Source organism: Salvelinus fontinalis, chromosome 8 (genome assembly GCF_029448725.1).
Source record: "Salvelinus fontinalis isolate EN_2023a chromosome 8, ASM2944872v1, whole genome shotgun sequence".
NCBI classification, from domain to species: Eukaryota; Metazoa; Chordata; class Actinopteri; order Salmoniformes; family Salmonidae; genus Salvelinus; species Salvelinus fontinalis.
This window is the reverse complement of record NC_074672.1, coordinates 30,620,397-30,638,168: the sequence shown is the minus strand read 5'-3', so window position 1 is coordinate 30,638,168 and position 17,772 is coordinate 30,620,397. Positions and strand designations below refer to the sequence as shown.

The window sequence follows — 17,772 nt, the reverse complement described above, 5'->3', positions numbered from 1 at the left end:
ATCGCTGAAGCAGATTGGATTTTGCTTGATGAAGATAGTGACAAAAAAACAGAACAGTTCACCTTTTGTCCCGATGATAAATAGAGGAGGAAGTAATCAAGCGCCAAAATATTGTCATTTAATCCTTCTATTTTACACAGTAGTCTAGATACATTACAAACTGGAGTCTTGCTTCATTTGTAGTCCATTAGCTAGCGGAGAGAGAGGTGCACAGGTGTGAAATCCTTATCACAGACTGTTTATACCCACAGCGTCTCGTAGTATTGTAGTCATGTGGGAAGCTCTTCGTCTCCTGCATTTACTGATTGAAGGTTTAGCTTTTTTATTCAGCGGGAGGTCAAAGGGGTAATTAAAAAGGCCCAGAGTAAGTAGTGTGTAAGAATTATATCAACAGGCCATGAGACATGGGGCAAATCTTGGTTGTGCTCCCAAAATAACACAAGCCCACTTTCTGCTTCTTAAAGCAGTTCCTGCAGCAAGAAGCTCAGGAGAGGACAGTTTGTTTCCAGCCCTGTTTCTGAAAAGATGTGACTCAACAATCTATCAGACCTATATAAGACCTCTGGGGCGCCAGAGTGCATCACATTATAAGAACAACATTGATGAGATACAGTTCCTACCAAACACTGCAAATAGATACTTTTAGAGACAGAGACAGAGAGACGGAGACAGAGAGACGGAGACAGAGAGACGGAGACAGAGAGACGGAGACAGAGAGACGGAGACAGAGAGACGGAGACAGAGAGACGGAGACAGAGAGACGGAGACAGAGAGACGGAGACAGAGAGACGGAGACAGAGAGACGGAGACAGAGATACAGAAAGAGAGACAAAGATACAGAAAGAGAGACAGAGAGACAGAGATACAGAAAGAGAGACAGAGAGACAGCGATAGAGAGATAGAGAGAAACTCTTTAACATCGTCCTTAGCTCTGGCATCTTCCCCAATATTTGGAACCAAGGACTGATCACCCCAATCCACAAAAGTGGAGACAAATTTGACCCCAATAACTACCGTGGAATATGCGTCAACAGTAACCTTGTGAAAATACTCTGCATTATCATTAAAAGCAGACTCGTACATTTCCTCAATGAAAACAATGTACTGAGCAAATGTCAAATTGTCTTTTTACCAAATTACCGTACAACAGACCATGTATTCACCCTACACACCCTAATTGACAACCAAACAAACCAAAACAAAGGCAAAGTCTTCTCATGCTTTGTTGATTTCAAAAAAGCCTTCGACTCAATTTGGCATGAGGGTCTGCTATACAAATTGATGAAAAGTGGTGTTGGGGGTAAAACATACAACATTATAAAATACATGTACACAAACAACAAGTGTGCGGTTAAAATTGGCAAAAAACACACACCTTTCTTCACACAGGGTCGTGGGGTGAGACAGGGATGCAGCTTAAGCCCCACCCTCTTCAACATATATATCAACGAATTGGCGCGGGCACTAGAACAGTCTGCAGCGCCCGGCCTCACCCTACTAGAATCCGAAGTCAAATGTCTACTGTTTGCTGATGATCTGGTGCTTCTGTCACCAACCAAGGAGGGCCTACAGCAGCACCTAGATCTTCTGCACAGATTCTGTCAGACCTGGGCCCTGACAGTAAATCTCAGTAAGACCAAAATAATGGTGTTCCAAAAAAGGTCCAGTCGCCAGGACCACAAATTCCATCTAGACACTGTTGCCCTAGAGCACACAAAAAACGATACATACCTCGGCCTAAACATCAGCGCCACAGGTAACTTCCACAAAGCTGTGAATGATCTGAGAGACAAGGCAAGAAGGGCATTCTATGCCATCAAAGGAACATAAATTTCAACATACCAATTAGGATCTGGCTAAAAATACTTGAATCAGTCATAGAGCCCATTGCCCTTTATGGTTGTGAGGTCTGGGGTCCGCTCACCAACCAAGACGTGGGACAAAATGGGACAAACACCAAATTGAGACTGCATGCAGAATTCTGCAAAAATATCCTCCGTGTACAACGTAGAACACCAAATAATACATGCAGAGCAGAATTAGGCCGATACCCACTAATTATCAAAATCCAGAAAAGAGCCGTTAAATTCTATAACCACCTAAAAGGAAGCGATTCCCAAACCTTCCATAACAAAGCCATCACCTACAGAGAGATGAACCTGGAGAAGAGTCCCCTAAGCAAGCTGGTCCTAGGGCTCTGTTCACAAACACAAACACACCCCACAGAGCCCCAGGACAACAGCACAATTAGACCCAACCAAATCATGAGAAAACAAAAAGATAATTACTTGACACATTGGAAAGAATTAACAAAAAAACAGAGCAAACTAGAATGCTATTTGGCCCTAAACAGAGAGTACACTGACCTAAACTTAAGGAAAGCTTTGACTATGTACAGACTCAGTGAGCATAGCCTTGCTATTGAGAAAGGCCGCCGTAGGCAGACATGGCTCTCAAGAGAAGACAGGCTATGTGCTCACTGCCCACAAAATGAGGTGGAAACTGAGCTGCACTTCCTGACCTCCTGCCCAATGTATGACCATATTAGAAAGACATATTTCCCTCAGATTACACAGATCCACAAAGAATTCGAAAACAAATCCAATTTTGATAAACTCCCATATCTACTAGGTGAAATTCCACAGTGTGCCATCACAGCAGCAAGATTTGTGACCTGTTGCCACATAAAAGGGCAACCAGTGAAGAACAAACACCATTGTAAATACAACCCATATTTATGCTTATTTATTTTCCCTTGTGTACTTTAACCATTTGTACATTATTACAACACTGTATATATATAATATGACATTTGTAATGTCTTTATTGTTTTGAAACTTCTGTATGTGTAATGTTTACTGTTAATTTTTATTGTTTATTCCACTTTGTATATTATCTACCTCACTTGCTTTGGCAATGTTAACACATGTTTCCCATGCCAATAAAGCCCCTTGAATTGAATTGATAGAGATACAGCGATAGAGAGACAGAGATAGTGAGACAGAGATAGTGAGACAGAGATAGAGAGACAGAGATAGACAGAGACAGAAAGAGAGAGACAGAGATAGAGAGAGACAGAAAGAGAGAGACAGAGATAGAGAGAGACTGAAATAAAGAGAGACAGAGCTAAAGAGAGTGAAAGAGATAGAGACAGTGTGTTAAAATACAAATCACTGGCATTCTCTTTCTCATCCTTTTATTACATTGTATCATAGTTTTTTTAAAAGTAATTTAGCAGATGCTCTTATCCAGAGAGACTTACAGGAGCAATTAGAGTTAAGTGCCTTGCTCAAGGGCACATTCAATATATTTTTTACCTAGTAGGCTCGTGGATTCAAACCAGTGACCTTTCAGTTACTGGCCCAATGCTCTTAATGCTAGACTACCTGGCTGCTGCCCACTTTTGAATCAGAACACTAAATTCTAACTCACTGAAGTGGTTTAGCTACTAGCATCTGACAGTATTCCCTCCCCTGAATTTGTGTAATTGTATTACAACCAGAACTGATGTTGTACTCGCATATACGTTTGGCCGTTCAACACGTATTAAGTTGCTTTGAACATGGCCTCCTGTTCCCCTCCTCTTTTTGTCTGCTTTGTGCAGTAGTGGGTCAAAGCCATAACTCATACTCAGTGCTGTTAGCCTGGGTTGTGGGATTCCATCAGTGGGCTTCTGTGTCCTCATTCCCCTGTTTCCCCAGTGTCCAGCTGCTTCTGATCAGCCTAATAGGAATGGATTGCATTCATACAGCAGCTTAGATAAGATGGTGTGATGGGGTATCTCAACCATATCCAACAATATCAATGTGATGCACCCAGCCCACCTGAGTGATTCAAGGTAGCTGGTCTGTACCTGAACACTCATAACATCTCTGTGATTGCACCGGGGACAGGTGAGGAGGGGTGAGGAGAGGAGAGGAGGGGAGAGCTGAGGTGAGGAGCGGTGAGGTGAGGAAGGGAGAGGAGGGGTGTGGCGGGATGCGAGAGGTGAGGAAGGGTTTGAAGGGATGTGAGGGGTGAGGAGAGGTGAGGAGAAGAGAGGAGAGGTGAGGAGGGGTGAGGAGGAGAGAGGAGAGGTGATGAGGGATTCGAGGGGTGAGGATAGGTGAGGAGGGATGCGAGATGTTAGGAGGGATGAGAGGGGTGAGGAGAGGTCAGGAGGGGAGAGGAGAGGTGAGGAGGGGTGAGGAGGGGTGAGGAGGAGAGAGGAGAGGTGATGAGGGATTCGAGGGGTGAGGAGAGGTGAGGAGGGATGCGAGATGTTAGGAGGGATGTGAGGGGTGAGGAGAGGTCAGGAGGGGAGAGGAGAGGTGAGGAGGGGTGAGGAGGAGAGAGGAGAGGTGATGAGGAATTCGAGGGGTGAGGAGAGGTGAGGAGGGATGCGAGATGTTAGGAGGGATGTGAGGGGTGAGGAGAGGTCAGGAGGGGAGAGGAGAGGTGAGGAGGGGTGAGGAGGAGAGAGGAGAGGTGATGAGGGATTCGAGGGGTGAGGAGAGGTGAGGAGGGATGCGAGATGTTAGGAGGGATGAGAGGGGTGAGGAGAGGTCAGGAGGGGAGAGGAGAGGTGAGGAGGGGTGAGGAGGGGTGAGGAGGAGAGAGGAGAGGTGATGAGGGATTCGAGGGGTGAGGAGAGGTGAGGAGGGATGCGAGATGTTAGGAGGGATGTGAGGGGTGAGGAGAGGTCAGGAGGGGAGAGGAGAGGTGAGGAGGGGTGAGGAGGGGTGAGGAGGAGAGAGGAGAGGTGATGAGGGATTCGAGGGGTGAGGAGAGGTGAGGAGGGATGCGAGATGTTAGGAGGGATGTGAGGGGTGAGGAGAGGTCAGGAGGGGAGAGGAGAGGTGAGGAGGGGTGAGGAGGAGAGAGGAGAGGTGATGAGGGATTCGAGGGGTGAGGAGAGGTGAGGAGGGATGCGAGATGTTAGGAGGGATGTGAGGGGTGAGGAGAGGTCAGGAGGGGAGAGGAGAGGTGAGGAGGGGTGAGGAGGAGAGAGGAGAGGTGATGAGGGATTCGAGGGGTGAGGAGAGGTGAGGAGGGATGCGAAATGTTAGGAGGGATGTGAGGGGTGAGGAGAGGTGAGGTGATACCAGTGTCTTATAACATCCTATTTAATTTACACGTCACCAATAGCATTTGATGGGGTAAACAGCAATACTTATTTGAGAGCCAAGCTGTCTGTGATAATTATAGGGCACCGGGAACATCTCAAGTGATGATAAACTGCTTAATAATACTAGTAATGATGATATTGCTTTTATACAGTGCTTTTTACTAGGTCTCACTAGGTCTCAAAGATTTTTTTGTTCTCTGTCTGGTTGAAACTCGTGTCATCCACCATCAACATTAAGCATATTCAGCATGGATTATTCAGTTAGGTAGAACACATTCAGTTAGGTAAAACACTCAGAACATTGCAGACAGAAATATAATGAATAGGGTTGAAAGTTGTATACTGTTGTTGCACCCTGTTGAGCATAAGAGGAGTAAAATCTCTTCTCATCACTTCACTCTTTCCTCCAATCAGATCCCTCAGATCAGCTATGCCTCCACGGCCCCAGAGCTGAGTGATGACCGGCGCTATGACTTCTTCTCTCGGGTGGTTCCCCCGGACTCATTTCAGGCCCAGGCCATGGTGGACATCATCAGAGCCCTGGACTGGACCTACGTCTCCACCGTTGCCTCTGAGGGCAGCTATGGAGAGAAGGGCGTGGAGGCCTTCCAAGAGATCTCCAAAGAGGCTGGTAAGTAATGGAAGTAGTAGTGGATATGATACTATAAATGATAAGATACTATGCTTAGATTTAGTTTTGGAGTTATTTCTCAAAGCGCTGTAGACGTCAGTTACAGGTAGAGCAGTGTTGTTCCTCTTGAAGCATTTTTCCCCCATGGTTCCATACAGACAGGGAACGATCACAGGTGAGAATGCCCACCTCCACCTTTTAGCAGGTTATAATTACACTGCCAATTTAAGACAGGCAGCACACTGACAGGCTGGAGAGGAGGAGTGGGAGGGAGGGAGGGAGGGAGGGAGGGAGGGAGGGAGGGAGGGAGGGAGGGAGGGAGGGAGGGAGGGAGGGAGGGAGGGAGGGAGGGAGGGAGGGAGGGAGGGAGGGAGGGAGGGAGAGAGAGAGAGAGAGAGAGAGAGAGAGAGAGAGCCCCAGGACAACAGCACAGTTAGACCCAACCAAATCATGAGAAAACAAAAAGATAATTACTTGACACATTGGAAAGAATTAACAAAAAAACAGAGCAAACTAGAATGCTATTTGGCCCTAAACAGAGAGTATACAGTGGCAGAATATCTAACCACTGTGACTGACCCAAACTTAAGGAAAGCTTTGACTATGTACAGACTCAGTGAGCATAGCCTTGCTATTGAGAAAGGCCGCCGTAGGCAGACATGGCTCTCAAGAGAAGACAGGCTATGTGCTCACTGCCCACAAAATGAGGTGGAAACTGAGCTGCACTTCCTAACCTCCTGCCCAATGTATGACCATATTAGAGAGACATATTTCCCTCAGATTACACAGATCCACAAAGAATTCGAAAAAACAATTCCAATTTTGATAAACTCCCATATCTACTGGGTGAAATTCCACAGTGTGCCATCACAGCAGCAAGATTTGTGACTTGTTGCCACCAGAAAAGGGCAACCAGTGAAGAACAAACACCATTGTAAATACAACCCATATTTATGTTTATTTACTTTAACTTGTGTGCTTTAACCATTTGTACATTGTTACAACACTGCATATATATATAATATGACATTTGTAATGTCTTTATTGTTTTGAAACTTCTGTATGTGTAATGTTTACTGTTCATTTTTTATTGTTTATTTGACTTTTGTATATTATCTACCTCACTTGCTTTGGCAATGTTAACACATGTTTCCCATGCCAATAAAGCCCCTTGAATTGAATTGAATTGAGAGCGAGAGAGAGAGAGAGCGAGAGAGAGAGAGAGAGAGAGAGAGAGAGAGAGAGAGAGAGAGAGAGAGAGAGAGAGAGAGAGAGAGAGAGAGAGAGAGAGTCACACCCTGACCATAGAGAGCCTTTTTTATTCTCTATTTTGGTTAGGTCGGGTTGTGACTAGGGTGGGTACTCTAGGTTGTTTTATTTCTATGTTGGCCTGGTATGGTTCCCAATCAGAGGCAGCTGTTTAGCGTTGTCTCTGATTGGGGATCATATTTAGGCAGCCATTTCCCCACTGGTTTTTGTGGGATCTTGTTTATGTGTAGTTGCCTGTGAGCACTCCATTGCTTCACGTGTCGTTTATCCTTTATTGTTTTGTTTTGCGGTTCACTTATAATGAAAAAGTCGAACCGATTTCACGCTGCGCTTTGGTGCGAATGTTCTTACGACGATCGTGACAGGGAGGTAGAGAGAGAGGGATTGAGGCTGTTTTGTCCATCTGGGGCTCACTATGGACCAACAAATTGCTGTAAATTCCATGCTGAGACTACATAGACAATTATATTTTGTAATAAATTAATAAATGTATTGACAACAATTATCATAGTGACTTCTAGTACTGTGAGTGACTTTCAGCTCTGTGAGTGACCCTGAGTAAAATATGATCTAAGAATATAAGAGTTTGTTCTGTGGGTGCTGGCAATATCTGTTGTGTCTCAATTCCATTTCCATCCCAGCAACAAAGGCGCTGCTTTAAGAAAGGATTACCTACTTCATCATCTGGCCCAGGAAATTACATTCCGTGATCTACGCTTCAGCATTCATACAACTCCTCCCCTGGCAATACTACTGTACCTAGGGAACCAAGGTGACTTCCTGATTCTCACCTTGACAAGAGAGGAAGAGGCGAAGCAGGAAGGGTTATCTTTCGCAAAAATCTGTAAAAAATAATCCCAATGCGTTTCTATGGGCTTAATATGCAGGCCTGCCTTTCTGGCTTTGGGACAACGACTCCCATTGTTAAGAAGGAAACGTGAGCCACTGGGCACAGACTTAGTTTCAACATCTGGTTTTGATTTACATTTTGTTGAGTTGTCAATTACATTTTTTGGTTGAAATTACGTGGCAACAACGTTTATTCAACCAGTTTTTTCCCAGCATCTCGTCATTATATACAGATCTCTGCCTTAACCTTTACAGATCCCAACTATTTTCCTGTAATCTGCAGCTACTAGCTAGACCCCTGTCAACCAATCCTGAGCATCGGTACTGAGGAGTGATGCTAGTGTAGAGGAAAGGGCGAGAGCTAATGATATCCTTAAAGATGGTGGATACATTAAGAGATAGTAGTTCACTCAGGCCGTTTACCATTTAATAAAATTGGCAACTTCCTGTCTACTTTAGGGAGTGGCTCTCCCATAGACAGAGCTTGGTCTGGTCTACTTAGTTGATTGACTTCCATTGAAACAGAAAAATGAGGGAGTGGGATGTCTCACTTCCTTTTCCGTCTCTGATATCCCATGGGCGACGATAAGAAGTCTGGAGGACATGAAAATTTAATTTGTTCATGTGCAGTGTGATCACTCGTTAAAACTTTAAGAGGCTGTTGTGGCGCTGGAGAGAACAGCTGCAGGATGAGCCTCAGCAGAACACTAAGAGGGAATTGGGAAGAAAAGCCCTGATGATTTAGTGGGTTACTTTGGAGGATTTTTTATTTCAGTGTGTTACATCCTCCAACGCACATGATGGGTCTGCACATGGTTGGTCTGCACATGGTTGGTCTGCACATGGTAGGTCTGCACATGGTGGGTCTGCACATGATGGGTCTGCACATGGTGGGTCTGCACATGGTGGGTCTGCACATGGTGGGTCTGCACATGGTGGGTCTGCACATGGTAGGTCTGCACATGGTGGGTCTGCACATGGTAGGTCTGCACATGGTAGGTCTGCACATAGTGGGTCTGCACATGGTGGGTCTGCACATGGTAGGTCTGCACATGGTAGGTCTGCACATGGTGGGTCTGCACATGATGGGTCTGCACATGGTGGGTCTGCACATGGTGGGTCTGCACATGGTGGGTCTGCACATGATGGGTCTGCACATGGTGGGTCTGCACATGGTGGGTCTGCACATGGTAGGTCTGCACATGGTGGGTCTGCACATGCACATGGTGGGTCTGCACATGATGGGTCTGCACATGGTGGGTCTGCACATGGTGGGTCTGCACATGGTGGGTCTGCACATGGTGGGTCTACACATAGTGGGTCTGCACATGGTGGGTCTGCACATGCACATGGTGGGTCTGCACATGATGGGTCTGCACATGGTGGGTCTGCACATGCACATGGTGGGTCTGCACATGATGGGTCTGCACATGGTGGGTCTGCACATGCACATGGTGGGTCTGCACATGATGGGTCTGCACATGGTGGGTCTGCACATGGTGGGTCTGCACATGCACATGATGGGTCTGCACATGGTGGGTCTGCACATGGTAGGTCTGCACATGGTAGGTCTGCACATGGTAGGTCTGCACATGGTAGGTCTGCACATGGTGGGTCTGCACATGGTGGGTCTTCACATGGTGGGTCTGCACATGGTAGGTCTGCACATGGTAGGTCTGCACATGGTGGGTCTGCACATGGTAGGTCTGCACATGGTGGGTCTGCACATGGTGGGTCTGCACATGGTGGGTCTTCACATGGTGGGTCTGCACATGGTGGGTCTTCACATGGTGGGTCTGCACATGGTGGGTCTTCACATGGTGGGTCTTCACATGGTGGGTCTGCACATGGTGGGTCTGCACATGGTGGGTCTTCACATGGTGGGTCTTCACATGGTGGGTCTGCACATGGTGGGTCTTCACATGGTGGGTCTGCACATGGTAGGTCTGCAATGACCAGATGGTTTTCTGTCTGTTGTACTTCCTTCACTGGTGTTTTTGTCTCGGCAAAACGCTGCGTTGATAATATTGTTGTGACTGTAAAAACATCACAGACGAGGGAGTTAGAAATGTATCTTGCTGTTCTTGTTGACTCATCCATTACAATAGAGCTGCAGTCAGGGAATGCCCTTCTGTATCCCCATACAAATCAAATAGGAATCATTTCCCTCAATGAAAGCCTTGCACACCCAAGGCATTGTGTTTTTGATAAAAACTTTGAATTCAGAATGATAACTCTCGATATTCATAACATTAGAGAAGGTGTCATTTGCAGTACGAGATGCTGCATTGGATTGAAATGAATAGGCATCATACTGTATTTGCACTGAAGCAGTGGTGCAGTAGAAATATCTCCAATAACATTGAAAGAGAAACATGCAGTCCCAGATACAGCTACAGTTTGTTGTTTGAGTTGATCTGTAGGGCCTTCAGATGTTTCTGGAAGTGACATGGCAGATGCATTAGTAACATTCTCGCTTCACCACTTCAAGGAGAAGCTTCTCCCGGACTAATGCAATATGGCTGCCCATTACCCCGAGCAGAGTGTTGGTCAGCTCATATCGATCTGCTCTGTTTTCCACTCTCCTCTTTCTCCCTTGTTTTGGTAGTATTCCACCCTTGCAGTTTCATTTGAATGAGTTGTCTTTGCTTTAGAATTGGAGCATGGGACGATGAATCTTGTTAGTATTTTTCTTGGTGTGTACGTCTGGATTGGGTCCAGTGTAATGGAGTTTGTTTTTTCTCTTTGATAAACAAACTCATGCAGCGCGTTTGAGGATTAGATACTCCCACAAACATCATTCTTAAATTAATTGCTGTATGCTGCCACAGCCGGGTTTTCATATCATTAGTTTGAACAATGAAAAACCTGTCAAAGGCACTCCAAATATTTAGCCGAGGGACTGAAGCGGAAAAATGTAAGAGAATTTTATTTTGACTTTATACATATGGAGTGACTGACCTAGTTTGCCCTAGTATTTGACCAATAGCTTGATGTGTTCTCAGAATATGAGCATTCTAAAGTGGAAAAGTGTGCTCCAGCAGCCGTCCCCTCTCTCTTCTAGAGACAACGTGACAGTGGAATGGAACGTGGCATAAGGAAGGAAGGGCTTCATGTGTACAGAATAGCAATGGAATTATATTTCTGTGGGATCCCACTTGAGCTGCATGGGGAGGAAAGTGTCAGTGGAGGGAGCCTGTCGTCGTTCTGCCTCTGCTCCAGAGGTGATAAATATAATTGGAGCATTATGGATCCCCCTCGGGGGTGGAGTGATGGTACGATTGGGGTTTTGTGGGGTAGTGGGGGGGGACAGAGGAATGGGTAAGAGGGGTTGAACCCATCAGGGACCACTCTGATTTCTGAAACGCCACCGTCACATCCTGGAGTGCATTTTGGGAATCTCCGGGATATGGGGATGAATAATGGAAGCTGTTAATGTAGCACACGACCCGTGGCACTTAGACTCATCAGCCTAGGACCATCAGCCTAGGACTAGCAGGAGCCTGATGAATTAAATCATCATTATTTTATCTGTGATATATTAATCAAGCTGGGACATGTGGATCACTGAGTTGAAGGGGGGAGAATGTTTAATGTAGATACCGAGCAGTAGGTCTGAAGCTACAAATTAAATATTGTGCACGTCCCAGGATGTTAATTTCACGAAAAGCACATTCTTACCCAATACTTTTAGACTGTTGTATTAAAACTATGTTTGATGTTCTATGTTAGAATTGCCTCTGTATAAGATTTGAATACTCCACACAGAGCAGTGTGAGGAGTAAAACACTCCCCCTCTATGATACCCCTTGCATTTATCTCTCAGAGTTCTCATTTTTTTCCTAACAGAGACAGTGGACTGCTCTTTGGCTGCCAGTGGACTGCTCTTTGGCTGCCTGTGTAAATAGAGAGCTCTTTCTTTCATGCCCAGAGAACAGACACTCTGCCAGCGGCAGGTGAAGACACTCAAACCCACAGCACTAGACTCCAGGCTCTGATGGCTCTGCCTGCCTGGTGTTCTCATCTTGACTGACTGACAAGGAATTCTGCAGTCATTCAATAATTTAGCCTCAGTTTCACAGCACATAGCCAGTCTGCAGCCTTCAGGCAGGCTAGTCCTCACAGAATATTCCAGCCTGGTCATTTTTTTTAATAATAATAATTATTGTGACGTACAGTACACCGGATAGGTGTAGTAAAATGTGTTGTTTTACAGGGTCAGACATGGTAGTACGATAGGTGTTGTTTTACAGGGTCAGCCATAGTAGTACGATAGGTGTTGCTTTACAGGGTCAGCCATAGTAGTACGATAGGTGTTGCTTTACAGGGTCAGCCATAGTAGTACGATAGGTGTTGTTTTGCAGGGTCAGCCATAGTAGTCCGGCACCCCTGGAGCAAGTTAGGGTTAAGGGCCTTGCTGAAGGGCACATCAACAAATGTTCACCTTGTCAGCTCGGATATTTGAACCTGCAACCATTTCGGTTACTGGCCCAACGCTCTAACCGCTAAGCTACCTGCCACCCTTAAAGGTTAGTGCTATCTGGAATCCTTGTGACGTTACCCCATTGAAGTTAAACATTTAAAATGGTTAAGCTAAGGGTTAGGGACGGGTAAGGGTTAAGGTTAGGGTAGTGGTTAAGATTAGAGTTTAAGGTAGGGACGTCCCAAGGATTCCAGATTCCACTAACCAAAAGCAAAACCACTCAAAAGGCTGCTTATCTTCATCAGTGACTGGCTGCCATGGTCCCGTGTCTCTGTCAGCTTCCTGCTACAAGGTATGGCCTCTGCTTCCCTATACACCATACACACTGTGCCAGTGACAAGCATATTTTCATAAGACTTCTCTTTGACCCTAAATTCTAGATACATTTTAGTTGGATTAATCCTCATCACCTATAATACCCTCCGACCGACAGACAGACAGACAGACAGACACATAGACAGCCCACAGAGCTAAAAGGTGTGGCTAATACCTCTCTAAGAATTAGCCCTAGTACATTATTAGAGTTTCCCAAAAAGGAAACCTTGTTCGTAGCAGTGTCATAAGTCCTCCCAGAGCCCTGAAGAATCATGTGGAATCTCTGTGCTGAAATGGAGCTTTAGTGGTGTCCCTATGAGACCCTCCGGCTGCTGCTGCCTCCCTCTGCTGCTACAGCTCCACAGATACACCACAATACCAGGCTACACTTTTCATTTTAACAGGAGAGCCCAATCCTCAAGCATTTAACAGACCAGCCGCCAGAGAAAGGAGCTCAGCTTTTGTGTTCTGTCCACTTAAGGAGGATTACAGGAGCCATCCTCACTGTCTTTGTAGAGATGTGGCTGCTGCTTTTTGGGATGGTGAAAGGGGGATGGAGGAGAGGGGGAGAACTCGGAAAGAGTCATTTAGATGGAGCTGTCTTTAGCTGTAGCCCAGTAAACAGGGTCTGGAGTTGTGTTTTCTACTCTGCCAGCTAAAAGTTGTTTATATCAAAGTAATGAGCCTGAGCAGACAGCCAATTAGTTGATTCCTCCAATGTCTTGGTCTACTCAGGGAAACCAACCCAATGTTGCAAAGGTTATCTGGTATTAGGAGTGCTTGAGCAGGAGATATTTTAATTAGTTTTGATAGAGAAGCCTGAGTGTCGACTCAGGACCAAACCTGCCTGCCGCTCGTCATGTAGCTCCAGTTATCATGTGTCTTCAGGTGTAATGTCTGTTTACGCTAGATGGCTAGGTCGGACCGTGCGCTCACATCTGCTTGAATACAATTAAGCTATTTGTTAAAGATACGATTTGATGTTTATATTCCGATAATGAGCTCTTGAATGTGACCCGAGGATGACAAATAATGTTTGTTTTTCTCTCTTCACAAAATGGTGGCTGCAGTCTCTACTCCAGCACCAGTGTTTTCATCAGCTCACACAGAGCTATGGGACGATATTTAAAGATGACCTTAAATGCTTGACAGGAGCAAATTAGGTCCTATTACAGGCCCTTCATTTTAGATTCAGACAACCATGGATTAAGCTAAATGATTGCCTTAATCAATATTCCCCCAAGGACAATTGCCAACTAAGTTTTGGCCATATCTCTGAGGTGACTGTCACGGGAGGCTCGCCAAATATCTAATAAGTATTTAGCGACGCAGGGAAGCAATCAGTCAGTATCTTTCGTCCTGCACAAACTCATTAGCACTGACCTGTCTGAACATGATTCATTGTCAATATTAATATCCTCATTGTTTGTGTGGCCTGTCTCCACATCTGCTTGGTTGACTGTCCATTGTGTTGTGTCTAATAATGATGTGAAATGAAAAGTCAATGGGGAGGGGACGACTTCAAAACATCTGTGTTCACAAAGTGTGAAAAGTCTTTACACGTCTTCCTTCTAAAAGAATGATGCAGTTTCCTATTGGTCTTCTGTTGGACTTCACCCACAGCCCTCGATTAAGAAATGTATCACACTATTCATTTGTGAGGGTTTTCCTTTCAATTGCTAATTGTTATACTGTGATGTACCACTTACAGTAAACCACTCAGCTCACAGCGTGTGACTCAAATGTACATGGGATGTATAGTATGTATACAGTCATTGTCTTTTTTAGTCATCTATCTCTCTCACATACCTATAGCGAAGATGAAAACACAAAAAAATATGGGTCTTCCTTTCAGCACCACTTTGTTTGAAAGCGTTCCATATCCATATGGATCTGATTTCCAAGAGTCAAGGTTAACACAACCTTGACTTGAGGGTTTTAATTGTGTGTTTTGAATTAGAGCTGGGGGATATGGACAATAAAACACATCGCAATAAATTGCCTGAATTGATGCGATAATGATAAATAGCAAGATAAGTTTATAACCATGTGCACCACCATTTAAAAAAATATCCTTTAAACTACTACTGCTAGTTTAATGGTTGAACCAAACATTTTCCGTTTATAATGTTCGGTTTATTGTCCCAGCTCTAATATGTATATGTTCATGTATGTTCCAGAGGGCTCATCATCTCTCTCTCTCTCTCTCTCTCTCTCTCTCTCTCTCTCTCTCTCTCTCTCTCTCTCTCTCTCTCTCTCTCTCTCTCTCTTTCTTTCCTTCTCTCTCTTTCTTTCCTTCTCTCTTTCTTTATTTTTGTGTATCTGTCTGTAAATCTTTCTCTTTCTTTCTTTCTTTCTTTCTGTGTATCTCTCTCTCTGAATTTAAGGTGGGATCTGCATCGCTCAGTCTTTGAAAATTCCCCACAACCCCAAGCTGGAGGATTATGACGAAGCCATCCAACAACTGCTGGAAACGCCCCACTCCCGGGGAGTCATCATCTTTGCCAGTGAAGAAGACGTACGGTGCGTAGAGCAGTACACAGCATCCAAATGCATTTATGAACGCACTGGGTGTCTGAAACACAAACATGCCTCCAATAACACAAACAGAAAGGTGCCTGGGAGGGGAACCCGAGAATGTGGAATATCACAACAAAGCAGCAGAGATATTGTTCAGTTTACAATGCCTCAAGGGATATGTTTCTGAGAGGAAACATGATCTTTAAAAAAATAAAATAAACGAAGGATGGATAGGCAGACCATAGTAAGAGAAAAAGAAAGAGGGAGAGATGGAGAAAATATGAGGGAGAGAAAAAGGGAGAGAGATAGAGGGCTCTTGAAGTCCTTTCATATCTTCTATACATCAATCAATGGAGACTGCTGAGGGGAGAACGAACTATAGTAATGCCCGGAATGGAGTCAATGGAATTGTATCAATCATATGAGAACCACATGTTTGATCCAATTCCCATTGAATCCATTCCAGCCATTACTATGAACCGTCCTCCCTTCAGCAGCCTCCACTGACATCAATGGATTTAAAACACAGTGAATATAAATAGGTTCATGGTGTAACTTAAATATACATTGATATAAATAGTACACAACTTCTGCAATATACTGATATGCATCTTGATAGGTTGCTTGATAGGTTCCCCATGATTTTGGATTGCATGTATCCCTTCTGCTTTCTCCTAATTCCCACATGGCTGCCCTTGCAGGGGACTTCTCAATGCCACCAAGAGAGCCAATCAGGTGGGCCATTTCCTGTGGATTGGGTCGGACAGTTGGGGGGCGAAGACCAGCCCAATACACCAGTTGGAGGACGTGGCAGTGGGAGCAGTCACTATACTGCCCAAACGCTCATCTATTAAAGGTAATGGTACACACACACACACACACACACACACACACACACACACACACACACACACACACACACACACACACACACACACACACACACACACACACACACACACACACACACACTGTTTTACCAGTCAGCAATGACTTATTTAGCAGTTCCACTCAGTGTCACTGTGATGATAGCCACTCATCATTACAATCTGGGGCCTAGGTGGAAAGTGAAGTGTGGAATTTTGTAAAGCTTTTTTTAATTAGAGTGATCTAGTCAGGACAATAGATGGCAAGATGAGTATATTAAACCAGCATGCATCATGACGTCCCTTTCAGAAGAAATTCAGCTGAGTCATGATTAGTCATCATCTCTTGTCACAGTGCTTCTGATGATAAAACTGACTGTGTGAGAGAGCAGAAACCTGTGTAGAGATTTGGACCTTGAGTACGTCACAGCTGGAGATGATACATCAACCCAAACCCTGTCTTTGTGCTTGTTATCCATTATTATTAATACTGCTTATCTATAGACCGCATTGTTTATTCATTCATTTTCACACAGTATAAGTTTTAAAACAAGAGTTCAATAAAAATTCATCAAAATATGGCCCGATTTTGATGAAACTTGGGTGAATGATGCGTCTTGCCATAGAAATCTGTCATTTACAAAATTACACTGATTGGCCCAAGAAAGGAGTTATAGTAATTAACTGACATTTGTGAGTCTCACCAGAGAGGAAGAGGCGAAGCGATAAGGATAACTGGGCCAAAATCTGTCTTCTCCAGCAAATGCCGTTTTTCATTTTTTTCCGCTCACCAAGCGAGAAGTTATTGTATGGAAGTCAATGGGAGAGTGTCGAATTTGGTCAACAAAAAATGTAATGGCTTATTTGCTATGTGTGGCTTATTTGATTGAGTAGATGTTTCGTAGCGCTGACTGTGGGTTGTTACGAGTGTTCTGCTAAGTAGGACCAGGGTTGGGTAGGTTACTTTCTAAATGGAATCCGTTACAGTTACCTGTCCAAAATTGTAATTAGTTAAGTAACTTTTGGATTACCCAAACTCAGTAACGTAATCTGATTATATTCCATTACTTTTAGATTACTTTCCCCTTAAGAGGCATTAGGAGAAGACAAAACTGTATGTTACCAATTGAACAACATCTATTGCAGAATAAATCAATGTTAAAGTTTACATAGCTGGCCATATATGGATGTTACATTTTACTTATTGGGTTGGTTATGTAGGCTTCTTCTCACCTATCTCTTTCTACTACATATAATAATACGATTAAATTATATCTTTACATTAAAAATCAAAGTCTATCAGAATTCCAGTCATTCCAAATAATGTTATACCCCTTGATCTTCGTGAATAGGACTTGGAAATATGGAAGTATAGACAAGCCAAATTGTTTTACCTGAGCTTGACCCCAAAACTAAGGACTTATTAGCCAGCCCCACTCTGTTGTTTATGATTTTGTTGTCATGGAGGACTGATTGTGCTCATTGATTCGAGATGAAAAATGAATGCGGCGCTCATGGAATGGTATGCTTGGAGCACTACCGAAAAGTGCTATTTACATGTGAAAAATGGATGCCATATGCTGCAGTTGCTATAGGACTTGTGTCTACCTTTTTGTTGGGGACACTTTGATGTTTTGATAATATGCAGCTGTTTAAAGGGAAAATCCACAGATGAAACAATAACAAAACGGTCGCCCCGCCTCTGTTTAGGTAAAAAGCTGAGGGATGCGCC

The 17,772-nt window shown here is 44.4% G+C and overlaps 1 protein-coding gene across 2 annotated transcripts in view; it reads left to right on the top strand.

Moving 5' to 3' along the window:
- The window catches only part of LOC129861088 (metabotropic glutamate receptor 7-like), a 120,107-nt gene that overhangs the window by 36,515 nt on the left and 65,820 nt on the right, over positions 1-17,772 (top strand). For both annotated transcript variants that reach the window (XM_055932199.1, XM_055932200.1), the window contains exons 2-4: positions 5,522-5,738; positions 15,042-15,177; positions 15,876-16,030. In XM_055932199.1, the coding sequence (XP_055788174.1) occupies positions 5,522-5,738; positions 15,042-15,177; positions 15,876-16,030 (508 nt within the window). The remainder of the gene's footprint in view (positions 1-5,521; positions 5,739-15,041; positions 15,178-15,875; positions 16,031-17,772) is intronic.